General features: G+C 34.6%; 1 protein-coding gene across 1 annotated transcript in view; it reads right to left on the reverse strand.

The window, feature by feature from the left end:
* Positions 1 to 24388, reverse strand: part of LOC149776494 (uncharacterized) — a 44755-nt gene that overhangs the window by 13811 nt on the left and 6556 nt on the right. The window contains exons 2-4 of the mRNA XM_089940928.1: positions 4071 to 4182; positions 1334 to 1430; positions 504 to 559 (exon numbers count right to left, since the gene is read on the reverse strand). Coding sequence (XP_089797054.1) covers positions 504 to 559; positions 1334 to 1430; positions 4071 to 4182 — 265 coding nt within the window. The remainder of the gene's footprint in view (positions 1 to 503; positions 560 to 1333; positions 1431 to 4070; positions 4183 to 24388) is intronic.

Here is a 24388-nt window from a genome sequence, read left to right on the forward strand (position 1 = left end):
ATATATCTTTAGTCAAAGCAACCTACAAACTCCCCAGCTCAGATCCCTCTGCAAAAGTCTTCCACCGAAAAACTTCATGTAAATTGATGAAACGAATGTTGATGATGCTGTCTTAGAATTCATATGTCCATCATTTTTATAATTGGAAGTTTCAATCATACGGTGGTTATGTTGCTATTGTTGTTTTTGTTGGGGTTTGGGGGAGGTTAACGCCATTTTTCAGCGCATGAAAAGCTATACATGGCGGTCAGCATAACTAACGGAGGAAGGTCCTGGGGAGACCCCGGTAAGATACACAGACCCACAGGAAGCTACAGGCAAATCTTCTCATATACCCACACTGGCTGAGCCCGAGACTTGAACCCATGCGGACACAAGTGAGGTGGCAGGAATCAGTAAAGGATAGTGCTTTAGACCACTCAGCCACTGGGGGCCCCTATACCATGGTTATAATTAATAAATTGAACAAGTACTTTTTATATTAAAAAATGCAAAAATCATACTTTTATACAAGGAGGGTACCAATTTGTACACCAAGTCCTGAAGAGTCTTGTCCGACCTGAAATTGCAAAAGTGAAATTCAAATAAAATATGAAACTGACAAGTATTGTATTATTATCACAACGTATGCAGTCGTAATGTTCCTTACCCTTATGCACTGATTCTTATTAAACATTTTATATAAAATTGTACACACCATGTCCGATAAAGATACGTGTCCGGTAAAATATGCACCAGCCCATGAGAACAGGAAATAGTGACGATTACAAAAAAAGGAAGAGGAAGAATACGAAACGTTTATTCGACAGCCAGACAAATAGTGAAGTACTACGTTTGTTTATGTATACAAGGGGTGCACAACCCATGGCCCGCGAACGTGTTTTGTCCGGCCTTTAGGGCAAAATTAAAACAACACAGAAATCTGGCCCGTGAACAGTAATTATATTAAAGAAATTAGTGTTTGCGGCCGTCGAGTGGTCTTCGAAAATACAATCTGGTCCTTGGCCGAAAAAGGTTGTGCAACCTTGATGTATACTTTAAAATAAATCTTTCAGAAATATTGTGAACACAAGGCCAAATGCTGTTTATTTCTTCAAGATATTCGTTTATTTTTCCTCTCCATCTTAATTTGTTTCCACTTCTCATTTTAAAGCCTTAAATCCTCCTTAAACTATTCATGGACGTGTCTGAAGTGTCTTGGTGAAATCTGAAACATTGAAAATCCCATTAAAGTCTTTTATTTAGTTATCCCAGAAAAGCAGCAAGACGTTACTCAGTCTAAATAGGAGAAATCAGCTGTATTCATGAAAGGTATTATTAACAGTACCGTTACCTGATGTTTTCCAGCGGTCTGGTCTTGTGCACCATTACGTCACAAATTGGACACGATTTACTTGATTCCAGGTACCGTAAAATGCACGTACGGCAAACTGAAAAAAAATAATAATAAAGAAAGAAATAACAAATTACAAGAGAGATTAAGGAAAATGACCAATATAAAATCCATGTTTTCCGAAAACTACTTCCAACCACTAAAATGAATGTAAGAAAGAGGATAAACAAAAAGCAAACAAACATAAACAAAACATGGACAGATGCTAACGCATTCGGAATTAGTTTCATAATTATGCTCATCATTTGGTTTTAATGCTAGTGTCCATATTTTCTCATCCGAAATAGTGGAAATCACCACCTTCCTCACACACCACCACCTCCAGGCAATGTGTTTCCATTACTTCGACAATTACGCAGTGTGATTCTTTCTTTTTATACAAACAGACGAAGAGCTTTTATTAAAGATAACAGTAATTTGACGAAAGGAATTAGCTATTCACATGTAAAAGGTGAGAGTAATTATTGATTTTTATCACGGTTATTTCCACTGCTATAGTATATCAAAGTTCTCCATTCACCTGGAATATTATCAAAATGTTTTCTTAGTTTATACATGTTCACACAAAATACTGCGCTCCAAAATCGGTGATGAATGGCAGCAAAGATGTGTGTGCTAAAGTTAAAATTTTTTGTATTCATCAACCAACACTTCCTACAAATTAATGGAACTGCAATGGCTGCTACAATGGCACTTTTGTAAGCCAATATTTTCACGGGAAGACTCGAGCAAAAGCTTCTCATCGAGGCATCCTATAGACCTCCAGCCCTGATATAGATTTATTGAGGATACAGGTACAAAATAAATCGAAACGGGCGAAAACTTCAAAATATTTTTTTTTAAATTTGCCTTTAACTTCCATCCTATAATTAAATTTACGTCGGAGTCATCAAACAGGTTCAGTATGTTATTTGGAGATCCGATCTACCCTTCTGGAGGGCACACATAAACTGACACGTACTCTAAACCTACAGACTCTCACCATTATCTACTCCCAACAACCTGCATCCCCTTGCATGTAATAAAAAATCTCCCAAAAGGCATTTTCGTTCGTACCAAACGCATATATTCAAAACCTGCTACCTTTAAAAACGCCTTCGTTAGCCAAAGTTTCGATGTGATAACCCCTATCAACATCCTGTCGTATCGAGCAGATATTTCTGTGCATAGGGTATGTGAATTTCACTGGATGCGACGGCAAGCCACCGCATCCAATCAAAATTAAGTTGTTCCAATTTGAACCCTGTTCATACGTGATCGAGATAGGGAAGCACACAGCCCGAATAGATTGATAAATAAGCAATTTTCTATTGCCGGTCCGTGTTTGCACAAATACCTTTCACTCAAATATACCTGTATTGGTGTCCCTCTGGTAAATAATCATATTTTTTATGCTAAAACTTCCAAACTATCCTCTTTAGGTCAATTGTCCGCACCACTTTCAGCCGATGTACAATGAATCATGCTAATGGTTAGTTGGCATTGCATACTAAGGTAGGCAACTCATGAAATCTAATAGATCACTGGGACAAAGGACAAATGTATCTATTCGATCCGCCAAGGCGTACATCGGAAGCTTGGATAGCGAAGATGCCTTTGAAAAGAGATTCAGTGTGTGTGTGATTTGAATTTTTAACGTAGCTTTAACAATTTTTCAGTCATATCGCTAAGATGTCTGCAGTGTGACAGTTTATAGCATTGGAGCATCATGACACGGACATGTAACATAATGTCCCGCCTAGTCACATTATTCTGAGACCATTCTGACCAGTCTTAACACTAACCTCTTAATGCTGTGTGCCTAGCGAGGCAGCTGTTTGTGCCATTTTTATAAGTGTTTGGTATGACTCGGCCGCGAATCGAACCCGCGACCTCCCGCATACGAGGCGGATGCTCTAAACAATAGGCCACCGGAGCGGTCAAACATTTAACATTGTAGTTGCGTACCGCAGACCTAAAAACCTCAAACAAGACAATGATTCGGTACACACCGCTGCATATACAAGCGTTGCCTAATTTGCAAATATATGTCGATGTTGTTTATTATTATTATTATTATCATCATCATCATCATCATCTCGCTACACAATTGTCTTGACATCTTTCGTTAACAACATCTATGCAAAACTGTATGTAGCGGGATATAATTTCGTTAGGAAATCTTGAAAATGACGTAGATTTTTCGTCACACCGTGTTTCCTTCCTTCGTTAACAACATGAAGTTAAGTCAAAACGTGTCGTTTCTCTATATGATACACACAATAAACAATTCGTTTATTAGCGCTTCACTTTTTCTTTTTTTTAACTTTTCTACATCGTCTTGTAAATTCACTTTAGTGATTCTAACATGCATAAGTCAGATTTTTTTCTTTGATTTTGTGTTTAGTGTTTTATTTGTAACTCTTTTATTCCTCTGACGAAGAGCTTGTTAAGCTTGCTACGTTGGAAAACCGTTCTGTATTTGCGCTGTAATCAATTTTTGTGTCATAGAAGAGAAAACCATCAAAACCAAGCAAGCGTGCAACATAAGAAAAATTAAGATAAAAAACAACAAAGAATAAACAGAATAAACAACAAAAGATATATATATATATATATATATATATATATATATATATATATATATATATATATATATATATATATATATATATATATATATATATATATTACTTACAGGAATGAAGACATTCTATAATTGTAGTTGCGTCAATGAAATATCCGCCACAAAGCACACATATCATGTGAGGGTTCAAGTTCGTGATTTTCACCTTCTGTACACGATCCATCTAAAAATAAACAAAAGAACAACAAAATAAGTAATAATATATTAAATTATACGCTGTGTGTGAAATGATTTCTCTACTGTTTTCTTTTTGAGATCTGGTAAAAGAAAATTTAAAAATTCAAACCCTGTAAGAATGAAACAATGGAAATGAAATCAATCGGTTTCTTAAAAAAGAAAAAGAACAATTGCAAAAATGTTGCAACGCACATATTGTCCCATATTCTTAATATATTCCCATATACTAAATATTGTACCATAAACTAAATATTGTCCCATATTCTAAATATTGTCCTATATAGTAAATATTATCCCATATACTAAATATCATCCAATATACTAAATATTGTCCCATATTCTAAATATTGTCCCATATACTAAATATTGTCCCATATTCTAAATATTGTCCCATATACTAAATATTGTCCCATATTCTAAATATTGTCCCATATACTAGATATTATCCCATATACTAAATATTGTCACATATTCTAAATATTGTCACATATTCTAAATATTGTCACATATACTAAATATTGTCCCCTGTACTAAATATTGTCCAATATACTAAATATTATCCCATATACTAAATATTATCCCATATACTAAATATTGTCACATATTCTAAATATTGTCCCATATTCTAAATATTGTCCCATATACTAAATATTATCCCATATACTAAATATTGTCACATATACTAAATAGTGTCCCATATACTAAATATTGTCACATATACTAAATATTGTCCCATATTCTAAATATTGTCCCATATACTAAATATTATCCCATATACTAAATATTGTCCCACATACTAAATATTATCCCATATACTAAATATTGTCCCATATTCTAAATATTGTCCCACATACTAAATATTATCCCATATTCTAAATATTGTCCCATATTCTAAATATTGTCCCATATATTAAATATTATCCCATATACTAAATATTGTCACATATTCTAAATATTTTCACATATTCTAAATATTGTCCCATATACTAAATAGTCACATATACTAAATATTGTCATATATTCTAAATATTATCCCATATACTAAATAGTATCCCATATACTAAATATTGTCCCATATACTAAATAGTATCCCATATTCTAAATATTGTCCAATATACTAAATAATGTCCCATATTCGACGTATGCATGTCCAACATGTAAGACATTCATTTGTATATTACAGATTCGAATTATTGTATATTTATGACTAAGTTATTGGAAAACTATATTTATTCTTTAGTGTTTAAATCTTATACACGTTTTGCACATCATTTGCAAGTGCCAATATAATAAATATGGGTGTTCCCTTAGTTAACTCTAGTGTATTAAATGTCATATTACGATCAACTACATGTAAATTACTACAAATCTCACTGGAGTCAATCATGTCTTTGACATGATTTATGTCATCCTAGCTATTGGATATGATACGCGGTGTATACACTCAAATTTCCCCTTTGTAGTGTGTCATCTGTAGTGATAGACTGTAAAAAGTCGACATGAAATACTAGCCTTCCTTAACAAAATAAAGTGTGCTGACTCAGCGGGTAGAACCTCAGACTATATACATACTTCGAACAGTCTTCTCCCAAAAAAGTTTGTTTTACAAAGGATCAAATGCACGTAGGTTTCATTACCTCGGCTGGATGTAGCCAATAAGGAACTGAAAGGGCCTTCAAAAACCAAGCAACATCCCTTTCTAGCCTTCTGCAGAATATTAATTTCACCTACCGTATATACCCGTGGCGAAGGCGCTCAATATGGTGAATAACTGAACAACATAAGCTCAGATCTGACTGCTCTTTAAGATGACAAATGTACAAATTACAAGATGATACGTCTACGAACATGTTACTTTTACAGATAGGTGCGAACTATGCATTGGTACATACGATCTGGCTGACGTGTTATACACGAAGTAAGCGAACAATAAATGAATCTATTAAGAAAATACATCTATCACCGCTTATCTTAACAGGGAATCTAGCGTATTCGACAGTATGTGTGGCCTGTTATAGACATCTCGTGGGCGAGAGAAGGATCTGTGCGTTTAGGAGGTGATATACACGAATGAAAGAGGATCTTTTTCATGGGTTGGTTTTATATAACGCAATTCAACGTGACACACTTTGACCTTGACCAAACAAAATCACCGTACCCGAGAAAAACTACAAGCCGCTTTTAAATCTATACAAAATTCTGAACATCAGCCTGCATAATTATGTGTCTAAACTTGAAAAGTATCCTTATAAATGCTGTAAGATTCCCTGCAAGCTCCAGGATGCAGAGTTAGCCCAAGTCGCCCTCCTCCACGTCAGAAGAGCCGAATAATAGTAACAATCTTTTTGACCTTGGATGCGTCTCGTGATGTACCACTTCAGAATGTCTTGAAATTTGTAAAAGTTTCAGACAATGTTTCATTTTTAAATACTCTTAACAATCACGTTATTATTAGGCACAACACAAAATGTATCGTGAATATGGAATAAATAGGTAATAATTATTGAATAATGAAGCATATTTTCAAAATAAATTCACAAGGTTTAAAAAAAAATAACTAAGGATTTTTACCTCTAGTAGATTTTAGCTTGTATGCCTTTTAGGAGTGCCCAAAATTAAAAATCACTATATAACCAGGTGTGTGCTGATGTGCCATTAAACATATACTAACATACTTCGAAAAGAGTATTCTTCCATCAAAAAAGTGTGGGTTTTTTCCCGAATTAAACTTAACGTTGATAACAATTTTAACCAACTGAGGGATGACCTATAAGTAACAGGATGTGAATACTGTACTCGAGTCATTACAGCTTAGTCTTGTATCATGGGGATCCGCTGCAGATCATATACAGAGGATCTCAAATAGGTAATGATTTAATACTGAATTTATGAAACGAGTTAAATAATGTCTAGTCCTACATGTAAGACCTCGACGTTGATATTTATGTTATGAGCGTCAGGGTCTAACTGCTTAACTAACAGCGCTGTGCAGCGGGGTTTGATAGACTAACATCGTAACGAAAGCCAAATTTTTAGGAATATCTCACATAACTGGCAACTAAAATGACGAAGCTTTTCTACAAAGTCAAGTCGTAATGTTTTAGTCAGACTTTACTTCTCTGATATCATTTCTCTAATAAATTCAAATTCTTACAAAAAGAGATGGACCTGTTTTCAAGTTTCGTTGGCCTACATTTCAGTTGGCTGGAAAGGGACGAATGCCGGGAATGCTGAAATCGGGTTAAGCTGAAATATTATTCTTTAACGAAACGAATAGAATATATATTATGTCTACTGGAACTGTAAGCAACGTTTCGTTTCGTTCAAGAAACATAGCCCTAACATGAACTTACTTGAACCTACTTCGGCATACCTCGACTACCGTCGCATTTTAACAAATTCAAATGTATGTCAACGGAACATGAAAATGCGTCCATTTGCTAGTGTCAGATTTTGATTCCACCAGAATAAAAACAGCACAATACGTTTATTAATTACATATCAATTTGTGGAAGAGTGTTAAACGTGGGCTGCCAGGTGTGTGAGATAATCCTGAAACTTTGACTACTCGTTCCGATGTCAACCGACATCGGAACACGCTATACAAGCCCGTTATTTGGGTAGTAAGACATTATTTAGTAATACAATTTACGACATAGCACATGTTATTTTTGTTTTAGTGATATGTCTTAAATTGTATTACTAAATAATGTCTAGCTTTTTTCAACGAGTTTCATAATTTAGTATTAATACCCATCCATGTTAGATTGTATTGGTTACATATTTTTTTATTTTAATTGAAATAGAAAAAAGAACAAATTACAATACAGATTTGTCACTTTCAATACTAAAAGCTGTTTGACATTCACGTGAAAGGATGATTACTGGGTGAAAAAATTCTGTATTTACTGTAATGTATTTGTGACCGTATATGTATTTGTATTACTTGATTTGGAGCGGGAGAGAATCGGTATTGCATGCTCTAAGAAACAGATCGTTTTAGCTATTGTACCGCGTAAAAATGCTGTGGTTTGAGAGGCTTAACGTTCTGTCACTTGGGAGACCGGTTTATGTCCACATTCTTCTACGAACAAAGGCGAGTTTATTTACATCCAGAAGTTATCATCTAACCACTCTTGTGTATAGAGCGGATTTCGTGTTACATGATTACCGCAGATGCACCCACCCACGAACGCTATCAAATGACCCATACCTTTAGTTATGTTTATTGCTGTTGTTCTTGTTTATGGTTTAACGTCATTTTTCAGCGCATGATAGGCAATAAAATGGGTAATGAGCCCCTGTAGGGTACATTCGCTAAGTCTCCTTTTTATTCAAATTCCTTTTGGACAGTCTACTAAAAAAATGGCCGCCCAAATGTTCATAGTATTAGTAAAAAGAAAAATTTCCATACAGCGGAGGAAAGAAACTTTGCCCACGATCGCAGCCAATCAGTAAAAAGAATACTGCGCAAGAATTTCATTGAATTATTTGGACCAATAAGAATCACAAAAAGTGATAGGTTAACGTGTTGTAATATCAAAAATAATAAACCGCACACATTCTATTTAATGTGTACAGACTATGTGACAGCAGTGGATATAATACAGTAACTATTCCTGACCAGGTCTTTCCGTTTAAATTATTAAAAATTACATGACTTTGTCGATACCAATTGTATAATTCTTAATAAATCTGTCAAAATTTATCAAATCCTTCCAAGAGCAAAAATGACACTGAATCGGTCCATTTACCATGAATTACCTTCCGGTGACCATACTTTGTATTCTGGATTTTAGACGTTGGACACGACCAAACACAATGATTGGATTTTAGAGATTGGACACTACCAAACACAATGATTGGACTTTAGACACTGGACACTAACTGAAACAATGATTGGATTTTAGAGACTGGACACTACCAAACACAATGATTGGATTTTGGAGATTGGACACTACCAAACACAATGATTGGATTTTAGAGATTGGCCACTACCTAACACAATGATTGGAGTTTAGACATTGGCCACTACCAAACACAATGATCGGATTTTAGAGATTGGACACTACCTAACACAATGATTGGATTTAGACACTGGACACTACCTGACACAATGATTGGACATTAGACATTGGACACTACCTGACACAATAAATAGACTTTGTACACTGGACACTACCTGACACAATGATTTGATTTTAGACGTTGGACATGACCAAACACAATGATTGGATTTTAGAAATTGGACACTACCTGACACAATGAATGGATTTTAGAGACTGTACACTACTTGACAATGATTGGACATTAGACATTGGGCACTACCTAACACAATGATTGGATTTTAGATATTTGACACTTTTTTAAATTTTGATTGGATTTTAGTCATTGGACACTACCTAACACAATGAATGGATTTTAGACATTCGACGCTACATGACACAATGGAAACTACCTGACAATAATTGGATTTAGACACTGGAAACTACCCGACACTGACAGACGAATGAAACTTAAAGTGACACTACAGATTATATATGAACATAAATTTATGAAAATAACGAGAAAATCTTAATAACACCAGTGAAAATACAATAAACATCACCTAAACGTATTGCAGATGTTCAATTTTAGAATTAAACAGAATCTTTATCATTTATATTCCAGATGGTACTGAAGAGAAAAATGTTTCTTTTTAAAAGTGTAATGCTTCCTCATAATACATCTCCATGGTAATTTGTGTCAACATTTTAAAATGACGTGGAAGACGGTGAGACTTGTATGCATAGGTACTTTAATATATTTTGCAGCATTAACTATTGAAATATTAATGATTTAAAATAAAAATTATGAAGGATTTAAAACAAAAATATATTTGATTTAAAACAAAATATTAGTCCATTCATCTGAAAGCATTACAATTAACTAGCCCTATTCAACGTCTGAATGTGCAAAGAATTTAATTGAAACAGATTTTTCTTGTTCATTTCTCCATAAATCCATATTTACTTGTTTAAAATAAATACATACACTTAAACCTTCATTTTATATGTAATATAAATAGTTATTCCAGTTACAAATGCATTTTGCCTAAAGATGAATGTTAATTTAGATGTATATTATTGAAAATTCAAGAAAAAGAAAGGTCCTAAGTACTTTTAAAGACAATTTAATTTATTTAAAATTGGTATTCCTCGTGATCTGTTAATTCTACTTGATTTAGCGGTGTTAACAGATCACTAGTTTTCAACAAGAATTAAAAACTAGTGCAGAATCGTTCTCGATGCATTTGAAAGCATACTACTAACCCGGCCACCTTGCTCTAGCGCTTTCAGAGCGATCGTAACACATTGACAAGAGAACCAATCTTGTTAAGAACATTTCCCATAATCAAACAACAGTGAATTTGCCCTGGGGGTTAGAGCGAGTCAAGACCGCTTGATGATACCTCACTGGGAGGCCAAGCTTCGTAAAATGAAGGACGGCTTATTCTAACGAAGTTAACAGACCGCTGAAATATCACCCCGTATTCTACAATCACGATTTAACAAGTCAGCCACCAGAAATAAAGTTAAGTCAATTCCGCCCCCTTCTTTTTTAAACGCCATGTGATGGCAGCGGTTAGTGCTGCTGTTCGCTTGAGTGTTACTGAATTTCTGCCAGGCACAAAAGAAAATATCCCGTATGTAGAACTTACGATGATGGTTGTATAAAACATTTTTCAAATAGTTCTATACATTGGCATTAGCCTGGACTTGCCTTATTTGGACAGTAGTAACCAATAGGTCGCAGTGACCTTGACCTTTTCACCTTAAACGGAGTAAGTTTTTTCCTTGCTCCAAAGCAAACCATTCATAAAGTTTCCGGGAAATAGATTATGTAATAATGTAGAATCAAGTAAAGCTTGAAAAGAAAAAAAAAAAGAGAAAAACATTTTGGAGGAGGGAGTGGATGAAAGGAGTGGTTGCTGTTGTTGTGGCCTTGACCATTAAGCGCTTTACAACAATATCTATACCTTATTTACATTTCATCATCAGCTACTTTCTTTCTTAATATCTCTGGTAATTCACCAATTAAATTACTGTATGTGGTACAGAATCAACGCTGTTGTATTGAAACCATTTGAATGCATGAATTTACTTTCCTAATTTATAAGTAAACCGCATGTAGCATCGATCTGAAAAAGAAATATATTTTCTAAAAGTACACTTTGTACAAAGATCAATATCGCCCTGGTCACCTACACGGCTGACACTACAATAGTGAAAGGTAAACTTTACACGATATCCATGATAATGGAAACTTCCCATCATCAGTCATTTTGGAAGAATTATGGCAACTGTATGCAAGTGAGAACATATTCTTATGCAAATTACACTATACAATCAGGAAATCATTGACCGGTATGAATCTGAGATATTATTGAAAAGCAGATGGCGCTGAATACACTGAGACCGTCTATTCAAATGCAGACGACACTGTATGCAATAAGTCCGTTCTGGACTAATATCAGCAGTTATCGCATACGACCTCGGAGAACGATAAATTTGATCGCGTTTCCATAAAAGTTTTATCCACAATATAAAGGTCACAAAAGCATTTGCCATAAATTCAAGAAAAAATTTCCCATATTTGTCTAAAGACTTGCCTACCACGAAAATGTAAAATTTTCCCATATTTGTCTAGAGACTTGCCTACCACGAAAATGTAAAATTTTCCCATATTTGTCTAGAGACATGCCTACCACGAAAATGTAAAATTTTCCCATATTTGTCTAGAGATATGCCTACCACGAAAATGTAAAACTTTCCCATATTTGTCTAGAGACAAGCCTACCACGAAAATGTAAAATTTTCTCATATCTGTCAAGAGACTTGCCTACCACGAAAATGTAAAATTTTCCCATATTTGTCTAAAGACATGCCTACCACGAAAATGTAAAATTTTCCCATATTTGTCTAGAGACATGCCTACCACGAAAATGTAAATGTACAACTATGTGTATCCAAAGGCTTTTAAATATAACACATATGACACTGGCAAGTAACTAAGGATGATCAGATGGGGGTATTTAAAAAAAAACAAAACAACAGGATGACTTATTGGTCTAAGGAGCTCGCCTTCACAGATCACCATCTCATCTCTACGTGGGTTCGAGTCTCAGGCTCGGCCAGCATGGGTATGTGAGGAAGCTTGTTAATAATTACCGTTGATCGATGGCTCTTCATGGATGTTTGGGATGCTTCCTCCCCCCCCCCCCCCCATATCCCGGCTGCCATGCATAGCTATCATGTACTGAAAACTGCGTTAAACCAAAAACAAAAACAAAAAGTAAAAAATATATGGAAATATTATGAGTATATATTATGTATGCAAATGTATGTACTTCTAAATGCATGTTCGTGTGTATGACACTGCAAGATCAGTAATTACATATCAACTACTAGTCCTATAAAAAAATGTATCTTTGTGTAGGCCACTGCAACGATATACAATATCTAAGTAATTAATTTGCATTAATGAGTCATAATATATATATATATATATATATATATATATATATATATATATATATATATATATATATATATATATATATATATATATATATATATATATATATATATATATATATAACGTCAACAAAAACTGTTTAGTCCCAATGTTAGTATTTATTTTAAATCCATAAATATATGTTCTGTTCTTTACTTTGCAGTAAGAGCAGTGTCTTTGGCAGTGTTGTTTACTTTGTAATAAGAGCAGTGTCTTTGGTACTGTTGTTTACGTTGCAGTAAGAGCAGTGTCTTTGGTTTGTTGTTTACTTTGCAGTAAGAGCAGTGTCTTTGGTATTGTTGTTTACTTTGCAGTAAGAGCAGTGTCTCTGGTACTGTTGCTTACCTGCAATAAGAGCAGTGTCTCTGGTACTGTTGTTTACTCTGCAGCAAGAGCAGTGTCTGGTAGTGTTGTTTACTTGCAGTAAGAGCAGTCTTTAGTATTGTTGTTTACTTGCAGTAAGAGCAGTGTCTTTGGTATTGTTGTTTACTTTGCAGTAAGAGCAGTGTCTTTGGTACTGTTGTTTACTTTGCAGTAAGAGCAGTGTCTTTGGTATTCTTGTATACTTTGCAGTAAGAGCAGTGTCTTTGGTATTGTTGCTTACTTTGCAGTAAGAGCAGTGTCTTTGGTACTGTTGTTTACTTTGCAGTAAGAGCAGTGTCTTTGGTATTCTTGTATACTTTGCAGTAAGAGCAGTGTCTTTGGTATTGTTTACTTTGCAGTAAGAGCAGTGTCTTTGGTACTGTTGTTTACTTTGCAGTAAGAGCAGTGTCTTTGGTATTGTTTACTTTGCAGTAAGAGCAGTGTCTTTGGTACTGTTGTTTACTTTGCAGTAAGAGCAGTGTCTTTGGTATTCTTGTATACTTTGCAATAAGAGCAGTGTCTTTGGTATTGTTGTATACTTTGCAGTAAGAGCAGTGTCTTTGGTATTGTTGTATACTTTGCAGTAAGAGCAATGTCTTTGGTATTGTTGTTTACTTTGCAGTAAGAGTAGTGTCTTTGGTACTGTTGTTTACTTTGCAGTAAGAGCAGTGTCTTTGGTTTGTTGTTTACTTTGCAGTAAGAGCAGTGTCTTTGGTTTCTTGTTTACTTTGCAGTAAGAGCAGTGTCTTTGGTATTGTTGTTTACTCTGCAGTAAGAGCAGTGTCTTTGGTATTGTTTACTTTGCAGTAAGAGCAGTGTCTTTGGTACTGTTGTTTACTTTGCAGTAAGAGCAGTGTCTTTGGTATTCTTTTATACTTTGCAATAAGAGCAGTGTCTTTGGTATTCTTGTATACTTTGCAATAAGAGCAGTGTCTTTGGTATTCTTGTATACTTTACAGTAAGAGCAGTGTCTTTGGTATTGTTGTATACTTTGCAGTAAGAGCAATGTCTTTGGTATTGTTGTTTACTTTGCAGTAAGAGTAGTGTCTTTGGTACTGTTGTTTACTTTGCAGTAAGAGCAGTGTCTTTGGTTTGTTGTTTACTTTGCAGTAAGAGCAGTGTCTTTGGTATTGTTGTTTACCTTGCAGTAAGAGCAGTGTCTTTGGTTTATTGTTTACTTTGCAGTAAGAGCAGTGTCTTTGGTATTCTTGTATACTTTGCAGTAAGAGCAGTGTCTTTGGTATTGTTTACTTTGCAGTAAGAGCAGTGTCTTTGGTACTGTTGTTTACTTTGCAGTAAGAGCAGTGTCTTTGGTATTGTTTACTTTGCAGTAAGAGCAGTGTCTTTGGTACTGTTGTTTACTTTGCAGTAAGAGCAGTGTCTTTGGTTTGTTGTTTACTTTGCAGTAAGAGCAGTGTCTTTGGTTTCTTGTTTACTTTGCAGTAAGAACAGTGTCTTTGGTATTGTTGTTTACTCTGCAGTAAGAGCAGTGTCTTTGGTATTGTTTACTTTGCAGTAAGAGCAGTGTCTTTGGTACTGTTGTTTACTTTGCAGTAAGAGCAGTGTCTTTGGTATTCTTTTATACTTTGCAATAAGAGCAGTGTCTTTGGTATTATTGTATACTTTGCAATAAGAGCAGTGTCTTTGGTATTCTTGTATACTTTACAGTAAGAGCAGTGTCTTTGGTATTGTTGTATACTTTGCAGTAAGAGCAATGTCTTTGGTATTGTTGTTTACTTTGCAGTAAGAGTAGTGTCTTTGGTACTGTTGTTTACTTTGCAGTAAGAGCAGTGTCTTTGGTTTGTTGTTTACTTTGCAGTAAGAGCAGTGTCTTTGGTATTGTTGTTTACTTTGCAGTAAGAGCAGTGTCTGGTATTGTTGTTTACTTTGCAGTAAGAGCAGTGTCTTTGGTATTGTTGTATACTTTGCAGTAAGAGCAGTGTCTTTGGTTTGTTGTTTACTTTGCAGTAAGAGCAGTGACTTTAGTATATTTATTTGTATTAGAATTATTCGCTCGTAAATAACTGTTTTCACGTTAGCTTTTCTGGTGCGAAAGTTAACTAGAAAATAAAAAGACTGTCTAAAAGACGAACATTATTAACGCGTGACAGCTAAGAATGTTCGGTAAAAATGTGATAAGGACCAAATGTACATAAAAACATACAATGTTCTATAATACCCTGCGCATATTTGTGGTTTTTCTTGTTATTTTCTTTTCTCTTTTTTGGGGTATGTGTGTGTGTGTGTGTGTGTGTGTGTGTGTGTGTGTGTGTGTGTGAAGGACACTCAAATAACAAGATTTAAAAAAAGTGTGTTCGTTGTCTCAAAAGCGCACAACACTTCTCATAATGTGCGGAAATGTAAAGCAGAAACAAACAAAAACTTATCTATTATGTTTCAATCACTGCCCTTTCAGATTCTGTAAGCATCCTCCGCCCACTAATAACCATATATACATTCAACACAATTGGGCTTTGCTACTTCAACAACAGAAAAATTCATGACAACTGGGAGACAACTTGTACAAAATGGTTGAACATTTTATAAAAGATCAAACAAGAAATTTTTGAGATATCAAATTGTTATAAAGGAGACATCATTGTCCTTGTCACATTATAGAGAACATTATTTGCTATCGTGCGTTACTGAGATGCTGCTTTTAGAGAGTTATTGTTGTTGTTGTTGTAGGGTTTAACGCCATTTTTTAGAACACGATAGGCTATACATGGCGGCCAGTATTAATGGTGGAGGAAAAATCCGGGAAAACCCCAGAAAGAACCACCGACCCACGAGAAGCTACTGGCAAGCTTTCTCACATACCGCTTTTAGAGAGTCTTTATTTTCTAATTAATGTTCGCACCAAAAAAGCAAACACGATTACATTCCAAGTTATTTAGGAACGTACAATTCTAATGCAAATTAATTGCTGGAGCTTTATATATTGTAAAGTACTACCCAAATAGGTAACTCGCCAGGATTTTTACGGACCGCATTACTGGCCTCCTTGTTGGGGCAAATGTTAGGTAAATATCAAATTGAGTAATTAAATTGGTTAGCGTTCCTCTGGAATTCCGGTTATGCTCTAGAATTTGACTTTCAGTCAACAGGGGCTGACCCTAGACCAAGAGGTCAACCACCGGGCGAAATGAGAAATCTAATTTTGCACGAAACATGTTTGTAGTATGTTTACCCGGCGCGGATACGATTTCCGCTTTATAACAATTGATAACTCTCCATCATGATACAGAATATGCATCCAATGTATTTTTAAAAAATCATCTATTAGGCATGATACAGCCAATCATATGGAATCATTTCCTAGGCATGATACAGCCAATCAAATGAAATCATTTTATAGGCACGACACAGCTAATCGAATGAAATCATTTCATAGGCACGACACAGCTAATCAAATGAAATCATTTCATAGGCACGACACAGCTAATCAAATGAAATCATTTCATAGGCACGACACAGATAATCAAATGAAATCATTTCATAGGCACGACACAGCTAATCATATGAAATCATTTCATAGGCGTGATACAGCCAATCAAATGAAATCATTTCCTAGGCATGAGACAGCCAATCAAATGAAATCATTTCCTAGGCACGACAGAGCTAATCAAATGAAATCATTTCATAGGCACGACACAGCTAATCAAATGAAATCATTTCATAGGCACGACACAGCTAGTCATATGAAATCATTTCCTAGGCATGATACAGCCAATCAAATGAAATCATTTCCTTGGCGTGATACAGCCAATCAAATGAAATCATTTCCTAGGCGTGAAACAGCCAATAAATGAAATCATTTCCTAGGCGTGATACAGCCAATCAAATGCACTCATTTTCTAGGCATGATACAGTCAATGAAATGCAATCATTGACTTGGCAAGACACAGCTAATCAAATGAAATCATTTTCTAGGCATGATACAGCCAATCTGAGGACCACGTGGCAGATGGGTCAGCCATGACCAAATGTGTTATCCTCGTTAAAGATAGTTTATTATTATTATTATTATTATTATTATTATTATTATTATTATTAATGCTCAAAGTGCCATAAAAATCAACAAATTAACCATCCTATCGATAAATACAATTTGCGATTCAGGGACAAGCACTTTTCCCCCGATTGGTATATACATGTCAATTTGAAATTATAATTGCACACACGCATGTGTATATGTGTTATCTAAGCATGAGAAATTTTATATAGCGAAATGTTAGTTTCCGCATGTCCAAAGTTGGCACAACGAACGAAACTTTACCTGCTACCGAGTTTACGCTGGTTTTTTTTTTTTTCTTTCTAGGCCACATAAACACAGTATTATTCGTTTAGAACTTGACGCAGTATATTAGAACTGGAATTTACACTATTATGTCGTTTCCTTGGCAACACACTACCAGCAACTCCGCCCCCTATCTACAATGCCTTCATCAAAAACTCTAATCGCACGTTAAATCGTTTGAATCGGAATTCAATGTTGCAGGTTCTATATCAAATACATTACTTACATTACAGATTCCACCTTGTCATAATACTGCAAAATGCAGTTTCACTGTCAGTTGCGAGCAGTGGTGCCAACAAAAGTCAAACTCTTCAAATCTAAAATACATCTACATTTAACACTGGTGAGAAAACCAGTACAATAGCATATATTTAGCACATCATCGCTTGTCAAGCGAGTTGTAGACTGCCTTGTCAAGCGAGTTGGAGACTATCAGATTTTAGTATTTATGTCTGTGTCGATAATTGACCAGAAATGGACTGTCAAATCATATATATATATATATATATATATATATATATATATATATATATATATATATATCTGTTTGTGTGTGTGTGTGTTATTTCTACTTGGCCAAACACATAAGATCAACTTTACTATATATATATAAAAATCTCAAATGTTGGACTTTATCACAATACTATTGAAAATGAGTCAGACTGATGTCATATATTCCGTCCGTCTGTCCGTTATGCCATGTATAGTACCACTGGGTGGAAATTCAGGAAATTCTGTAGTAATATTACTCGCAGTAGTGTCATTATTAGCTTTACATGCCTTCTGACTCTTTGAAGAAGATCTGTGCTGGAGGAAGGGGGCGTAAAATGTAATTTAAAATATCAATTTGCAATGACATTTTGAAATATTTTTGATCCAACTTCATTTCATACGCAGCAGCTACATGAATAATGTGTGTCCGCGCGTCTACGCGTGTGTGTTTCGTCCATGGTTGAACCCTTGAGGAACACAACCCAACATTAGACGCATTCAAGATCAGATCAATAATAACAACATAAAAAGTTGTAGGTCCAAGAAAGCAATGAATCCACACTTCGAGCAAGTTTTCTTTTTTTCCCGGTGATGGGAAGGCACAAATATTAAAAATTGAGAAGATTAAAACTGTACTATAGAACAATCTTATTATATAGAATAATGGACACAACTGTCGCTTTATGTAATTCCATTATATAGACTAATGGACATAACTGTCGCCTTACTTAAGTATATGCAGTCATAGTAACAAGATGTACACACTGAAGAAATTTCGAACCTAAATTACAAAAAGGGTAAATCTCATAACACGTCTAAACTGTTTGTCTGGGGAACTTTATTTTATCGTATACACTCGCTTAAAAATCGGGTCTCACTAAAACTACATAAATCCTAGGTTCACAACAAACTGTACTGACCCAGATCGGACGGCGCATTATGCAACTGCAGACATGGTAATTTGCAACTGGACCCAAGTTATAAGCTTGTACAAATGATACAGCACGTAGGTAATCCAGTATGTCAATACATGTATGTAGTTGGTGCTTGTTGAAATAAAAAATAAGAAACAATGGCTAAGACTACAAGACTAATAGTGATAGTTTCGTAATAAACCCAAATTTTACTTAGTGGAACACCGGTAAATGGAGAGAACACGGTATGACGCAGATTACTGTTATCTTCTTTTGAGTTCTTTATTTGCGTTTCCGTTAACGAATTCCATTCGAGCAGCCCTGGAAACACGGCCTATTCCAATCGAGTCCGTTCTGAAACATATTGTCTCCAACGTGAATACATCCAACGCTTCGAACCGTTAGTTCGGTCTCATCAAAACATACAGTTGATCCGTTGATATTATTAAAATTGGTTGAGGCCATAATGCGATTAATTAAAAACCAAATTTTAATTTGTTGAGAAACCAATGCCAATGACTACTGTTAAAATCCACCATTGTGTGTCTGATCAATTTATCGATAAATGATCCGAACAATAACATGGACTTCGTAATGCCTGCATTTCATGTTTTTAAACAAAGGTACATTACAATTTTTATTTATAAATATGCGATTCTAATGGTATTTACCCTGACAAAAGCATGAAAAAGAATGTAATTCACCTGACTAGTAACTGTTTAAAAAAATACACTGTCAACAATGAACATAGGAACATGCATATTAGTGTATCGTTTTAATAAGGACTTGAATCGTACTTTCTTTCACTCTTATGTTAATATTACGAACTATTTTACTCACCTCGATCTTATCGCTTTCTTTTGCACTTTACATTTTATAGCTGCACGTGCTACACATCGACATGTGTTTGCTGCACATGCTACACGTGGACCAGGTGTAAACGCTTTTCGATCTCTCTGAAATCAAGTACACAGCTGACAATATTTATAATTCAGCCTAAATCGAAACTGAATTTGAAGTGGCTCAATTTTTAGTTCCAGCAAGAGAAATTGTTTGCTTTATTGGGGGTTTTGTGGGGGAGGAGGGCGTGCTGTTGCTAGAGTTTATTTCTTCATATAATGTACATGTCACCCCAAGAGCACTGAAAGACTTCACACATTATACAAGAGCACTGTAAGACTTCACACCAATTACAAGAACAACGTAAGACTTGACACATAATTCAAGAGCACTGTAAGACTTGACACATATTACAAGAGCACTGTAAGAATTCACACACTATACAAGAGCACTGTAAGAATTCACACATTATACAAGAGCACTGTAAGAATTCACACATATTACAAGAACAACGTAAGATCTGACACATAATTCAAGAGCACTGTAAGAATTCACACATATTACAAGAACAACGTAAGACTTGACACATAATTCAAAAGCACTGTAAGAATTCACACACATTACAAGAACACTAAGACTTGACACATAATTCAATAGCACTGTAAGACTTCACACATATTACAAGAACAAACGTAAGACTTGACACATAATTCAAGCGCACTGTAAGACTTCACACATATTACAAGAACAAACGTAAGACTTGACACATAATTCAAGAGCACTGTAAGACTTCACACATATTACACGAACACTGTAAGACTTGAAACATACTACAATAACAATGTCGAGTACATATTAAAGTGACGCTTAAACCCGACAATGCCCGAGTGATATCAACATGTATGTACATGGTGAAAATATATAGGCGTCTAAGTCCTCATTCAAAGATCAGTTTGGAAAATTAAGCCGATTTTGTAATGTCTGTCAGATAACAAATTTTTTATTATTGGGCAGCATTCCAATGGAGGTGGTGGGTTATCGTTTAGCAGTAATTACTTGAAGGTTGTCGAACGTTCATTTAGCTCAAAAATAGTCTAAAGAAATTACTTGATGACCGGAATTATTCTGTCCTCAATGTTATTATTATTATTATTATTATTATTATTATTATTATTATTATTATTATTATTAACCAGTAATTTTATTAGGTTTCCAATTACCCAATTTTTTTATATAGTTTTGTTGGGGAATTTTGTGTGTTTTGTTTTCTTTTCTTTTGGGGGGGCTGGATGTAATTTATTTGTGTTAACTCCAACTGTGGAACAATTTAATGAAATGTATTCAAGGGTGGAAACTATAATAAAAAGTTCCACAACATTTCTGGTCTTCATGAAAACGATTATGTACTTATCTATGCATAATTTATTTCAAACCTTTACGTCATTTCTAAATTATTTCTCTCTAATGTGTATTATTTCGGAAAATAAGATTTTTGGTTAATAAACATCATAGACTAGGTAAATCGATATTCGATCCGTGTTTATTATCATCTTGAGAGTAAAAAGATGCACATAAAATCCTATCAGCCAATTTGAGAAAGATTACTTATGTAACCACATATCCACGAATTTCTAAAACGAATCTCACGGAAGTAATTTTGAATCAGTGAAATCCTGCTTTTATCTAAAAATTGGGGGAGGAGTTTTATCATTGCATTCACGTCATATAATTCAAGCCAAATATGACCATCTACAATTATAAATGTATGTTATAGTATTATATGAAAGCGCGCTCGCGCGCACAAACACACACACACACACACACACACACGAGACTGAATTAATTTAAATTTGGTAGACATATCTTTTTTTCCTATCAGATTTTGGTGAATTTAAAAAATTGCAATATCTGACAGTTCTTTTCTCGCCAAATACCGTCCATTAAAATATTCTCTAAGTTGAATTTTTCTTGTGGTACTAGCATATGATTCATGTCGCGAAAATGAAAGTAATACAAGGTTCTCCAATAAGAAAATTGTACGATTCAATCTGTGTCCCATTTGAAACCGTTATAATATCGATTTATTCAGTTGATCTAAGTGCAGTTTAAATTAATATTTTTTTTAAAAATAAATTTTCACCCAAAATAAATCTACGATTACACTTACATTGCATCTGCAAATGCCCGAATCAATATTGATGACAGTGGTGAACACAGCAAACTTTCTTCCGATTCAATTAAGCCATGCATTTAATTTTATTCTTAAAAAAAACGGGAGGAAAAAACCACAACGGAACTTGTTTTAAGCAATTAATTACTCTGAAACAAATATTTTTATTTTGTATCAAGATTTGTACACCAATCCGGTGGCCTAGTAGTTAGAGAGTCCGCCTCGGAAGCGTGAGGTCGTGGATTCGATCATCGGCCGACTTGCAAAAATTGTACTAACAGCTGTCTCTTGGCGCTCGGCATTAAGAGTTAGGACTGGTCGGCCTGGTGTCAGGATAATGTGACTGGGTGGGACATCATGCTACATGTCTGCGGCATGATGCCCCAGTGCTAGACATCAGTTTAAGCTGTCACAATGCAGACATCGTAGCGATATGACTGAATTATTTTTAAAGATACGTTAAAAATCCAACATTTGTGCAGTTTTTGTTACTGCTGGCATTTGAACAAAGAGTCATCTTCAGTTATTTCAAGTCAATTATAAACACTGTTTTCTTTGCATGTTTTTTCGAATTATTTTTATACTGTAGCAAGACAGTGTTAATATCTCAACAATGGGATCATTTTGTTTCACTGGCACTGAAATATTGAAACTACGCTAAATCTTGCTAGTTCTTTTTGTGAATAAACAAGGCTCTAAACAACATAGCCAATTATTTTATCTACCATTAAACACCAAAGATACTTAAATTCAATAAAGAATTCCAAAACACCTTTTTCCAATGCGAGTCCTTTGCCTCTACGACTTTCCCAGTTAAAACTGTGTGTACCCTTAATAATAATAATAATAATAATAATAATAATAATTTTGCATTTAAAAAATGAATCCTATATATAAATTAATTCTCACGACCCCGTGAATCTTACTAAGTGTGTGTGTGTGTGTGTGTGGTTAGTATGCTAACTTTAAAAATATGTATATCAATTATATATCTTTCTCTTTCCTATTATTTTCTTTCCTCAGCTTTTATCTCTCATTTAACAGTTACACAAAATAACTGTTTGCAATCGCCTACAGTTGTCTTAATAAAAAGTGGTTTTCAATACAGTGGCAGTATTTAATGTCATATTCCTCAAGTTACTATGGGAAAACATTTCCCATGACCCACGTTCTAAACCCCAGTGTGTTTGAGACAGGTTAAAAGTGCTTTATAACAATCAAAGTTACCAAAGTTATTTCCACAATGTCTACGTATGATGTCAAACTGTAATGTATTGTTAAATAAAACGAGAATATGGAAGTACTGGGATCTTGTTTGTAAAATAGATGTGTAATTGAAATACTTTCATGCAAGCTTAAGGTTATTTGTACCAACGGGTCAGATAAATACTGGCTATAACGATCCGAGTAAAATTTCATTTTTGAAAAGAAGAAACAATGCGGACGATAAAGCCTTCCCAATCAACGTAACAAGTTGGATAACAAAGCAAGTAAAAAAAGATGATAAAATTCGGGGAAAATATATAAAATAAAATGTAATGGTTTAAAACAAACTAACCTTAAATTAGAGTCAGAATTAGTCCTATAAACCGCATTACTAAAAACAAAAAAAAATCAGAAATTATCTGACAGTACATTCTCATAATGCAGGTTCTTTGAGTATTTTGATATACTTTTGTGCATTATGGAAAAAATGAGGTAATATCAAACGATCAAATATAAATAATCAAAATCAAAATAAATTATCTGCAGGCAGTGTCTTACATCTTGACAAACTCTTCACATACTCTTGTGCGAATGAATATGGTCTATACATGCATTCAACGATTTAAAACGTTCGGTGGTCGGGGAGAGGAGGATGGTGACAATGTACCAAAAATGTATATCATAAGTGAGTCGTGATTTCGAAGGTTTGTGCCTCGATGCCTTTGAAAAGTACACCTGTGTTATCACCGAAGATAGTTTGCAGTATTGTAAGGTACAAAATCGCCTGGGGAAGGGAAAAAACCCGTGCGTCAAGTCGACAAAATGATTCAGACCTTAACTGAATGACTCTGTTAATTTACTATATATATATATATATATATATATATATATATATATATATATATATATATATATATATATATATATATATATATATATATATATATATATAAAATGGCCTGCGGCATAACATGGGAATGCGGTTGTTAGGGGTGGAACGAAAATAGGGATATCAATAATACCGTTACTTCTAGTTCAAAAATATTTTTCCAACGTCTGATTTGATTTTTTTCTTAAAAAGCATAACAAATAAACACTTTCGTTGTATATCTTGTACAACTTTCCCATTCAAAAATGGTTATTTTCTCCCCAATTTGTTGCTGATCTTATGAAAACGTAAATAACTATATCCAGCAGTGTATTGTGGGCGTGCACAACTAACCATAGCAACGACTCTGAATAAAGTTCACGATAACTAAGACTAGACGTGCATGGCCGAATGGCCTAACACATCTGTAACGTACGGTAAGTAATACATGTCGTTGAAGGGGGTTAACCAGTGGATGCAAGT

Source organism: Sinohyriopsis cumingii, chromosome 18 (genome assembly GCF_028554795.1).
Source record: "Sinohyriopsis cumingii isolate HCF-2022 chromosome 18, ASM2855479v2, whole genome shotgun sequence".
Taxonomy (NCBI): Eukaryota; Metazoa; Mollusca; class Bivalvia; order Unionida; family Unionidae; genus Sinohyriopsis; species Sinohyriopsis cumingii.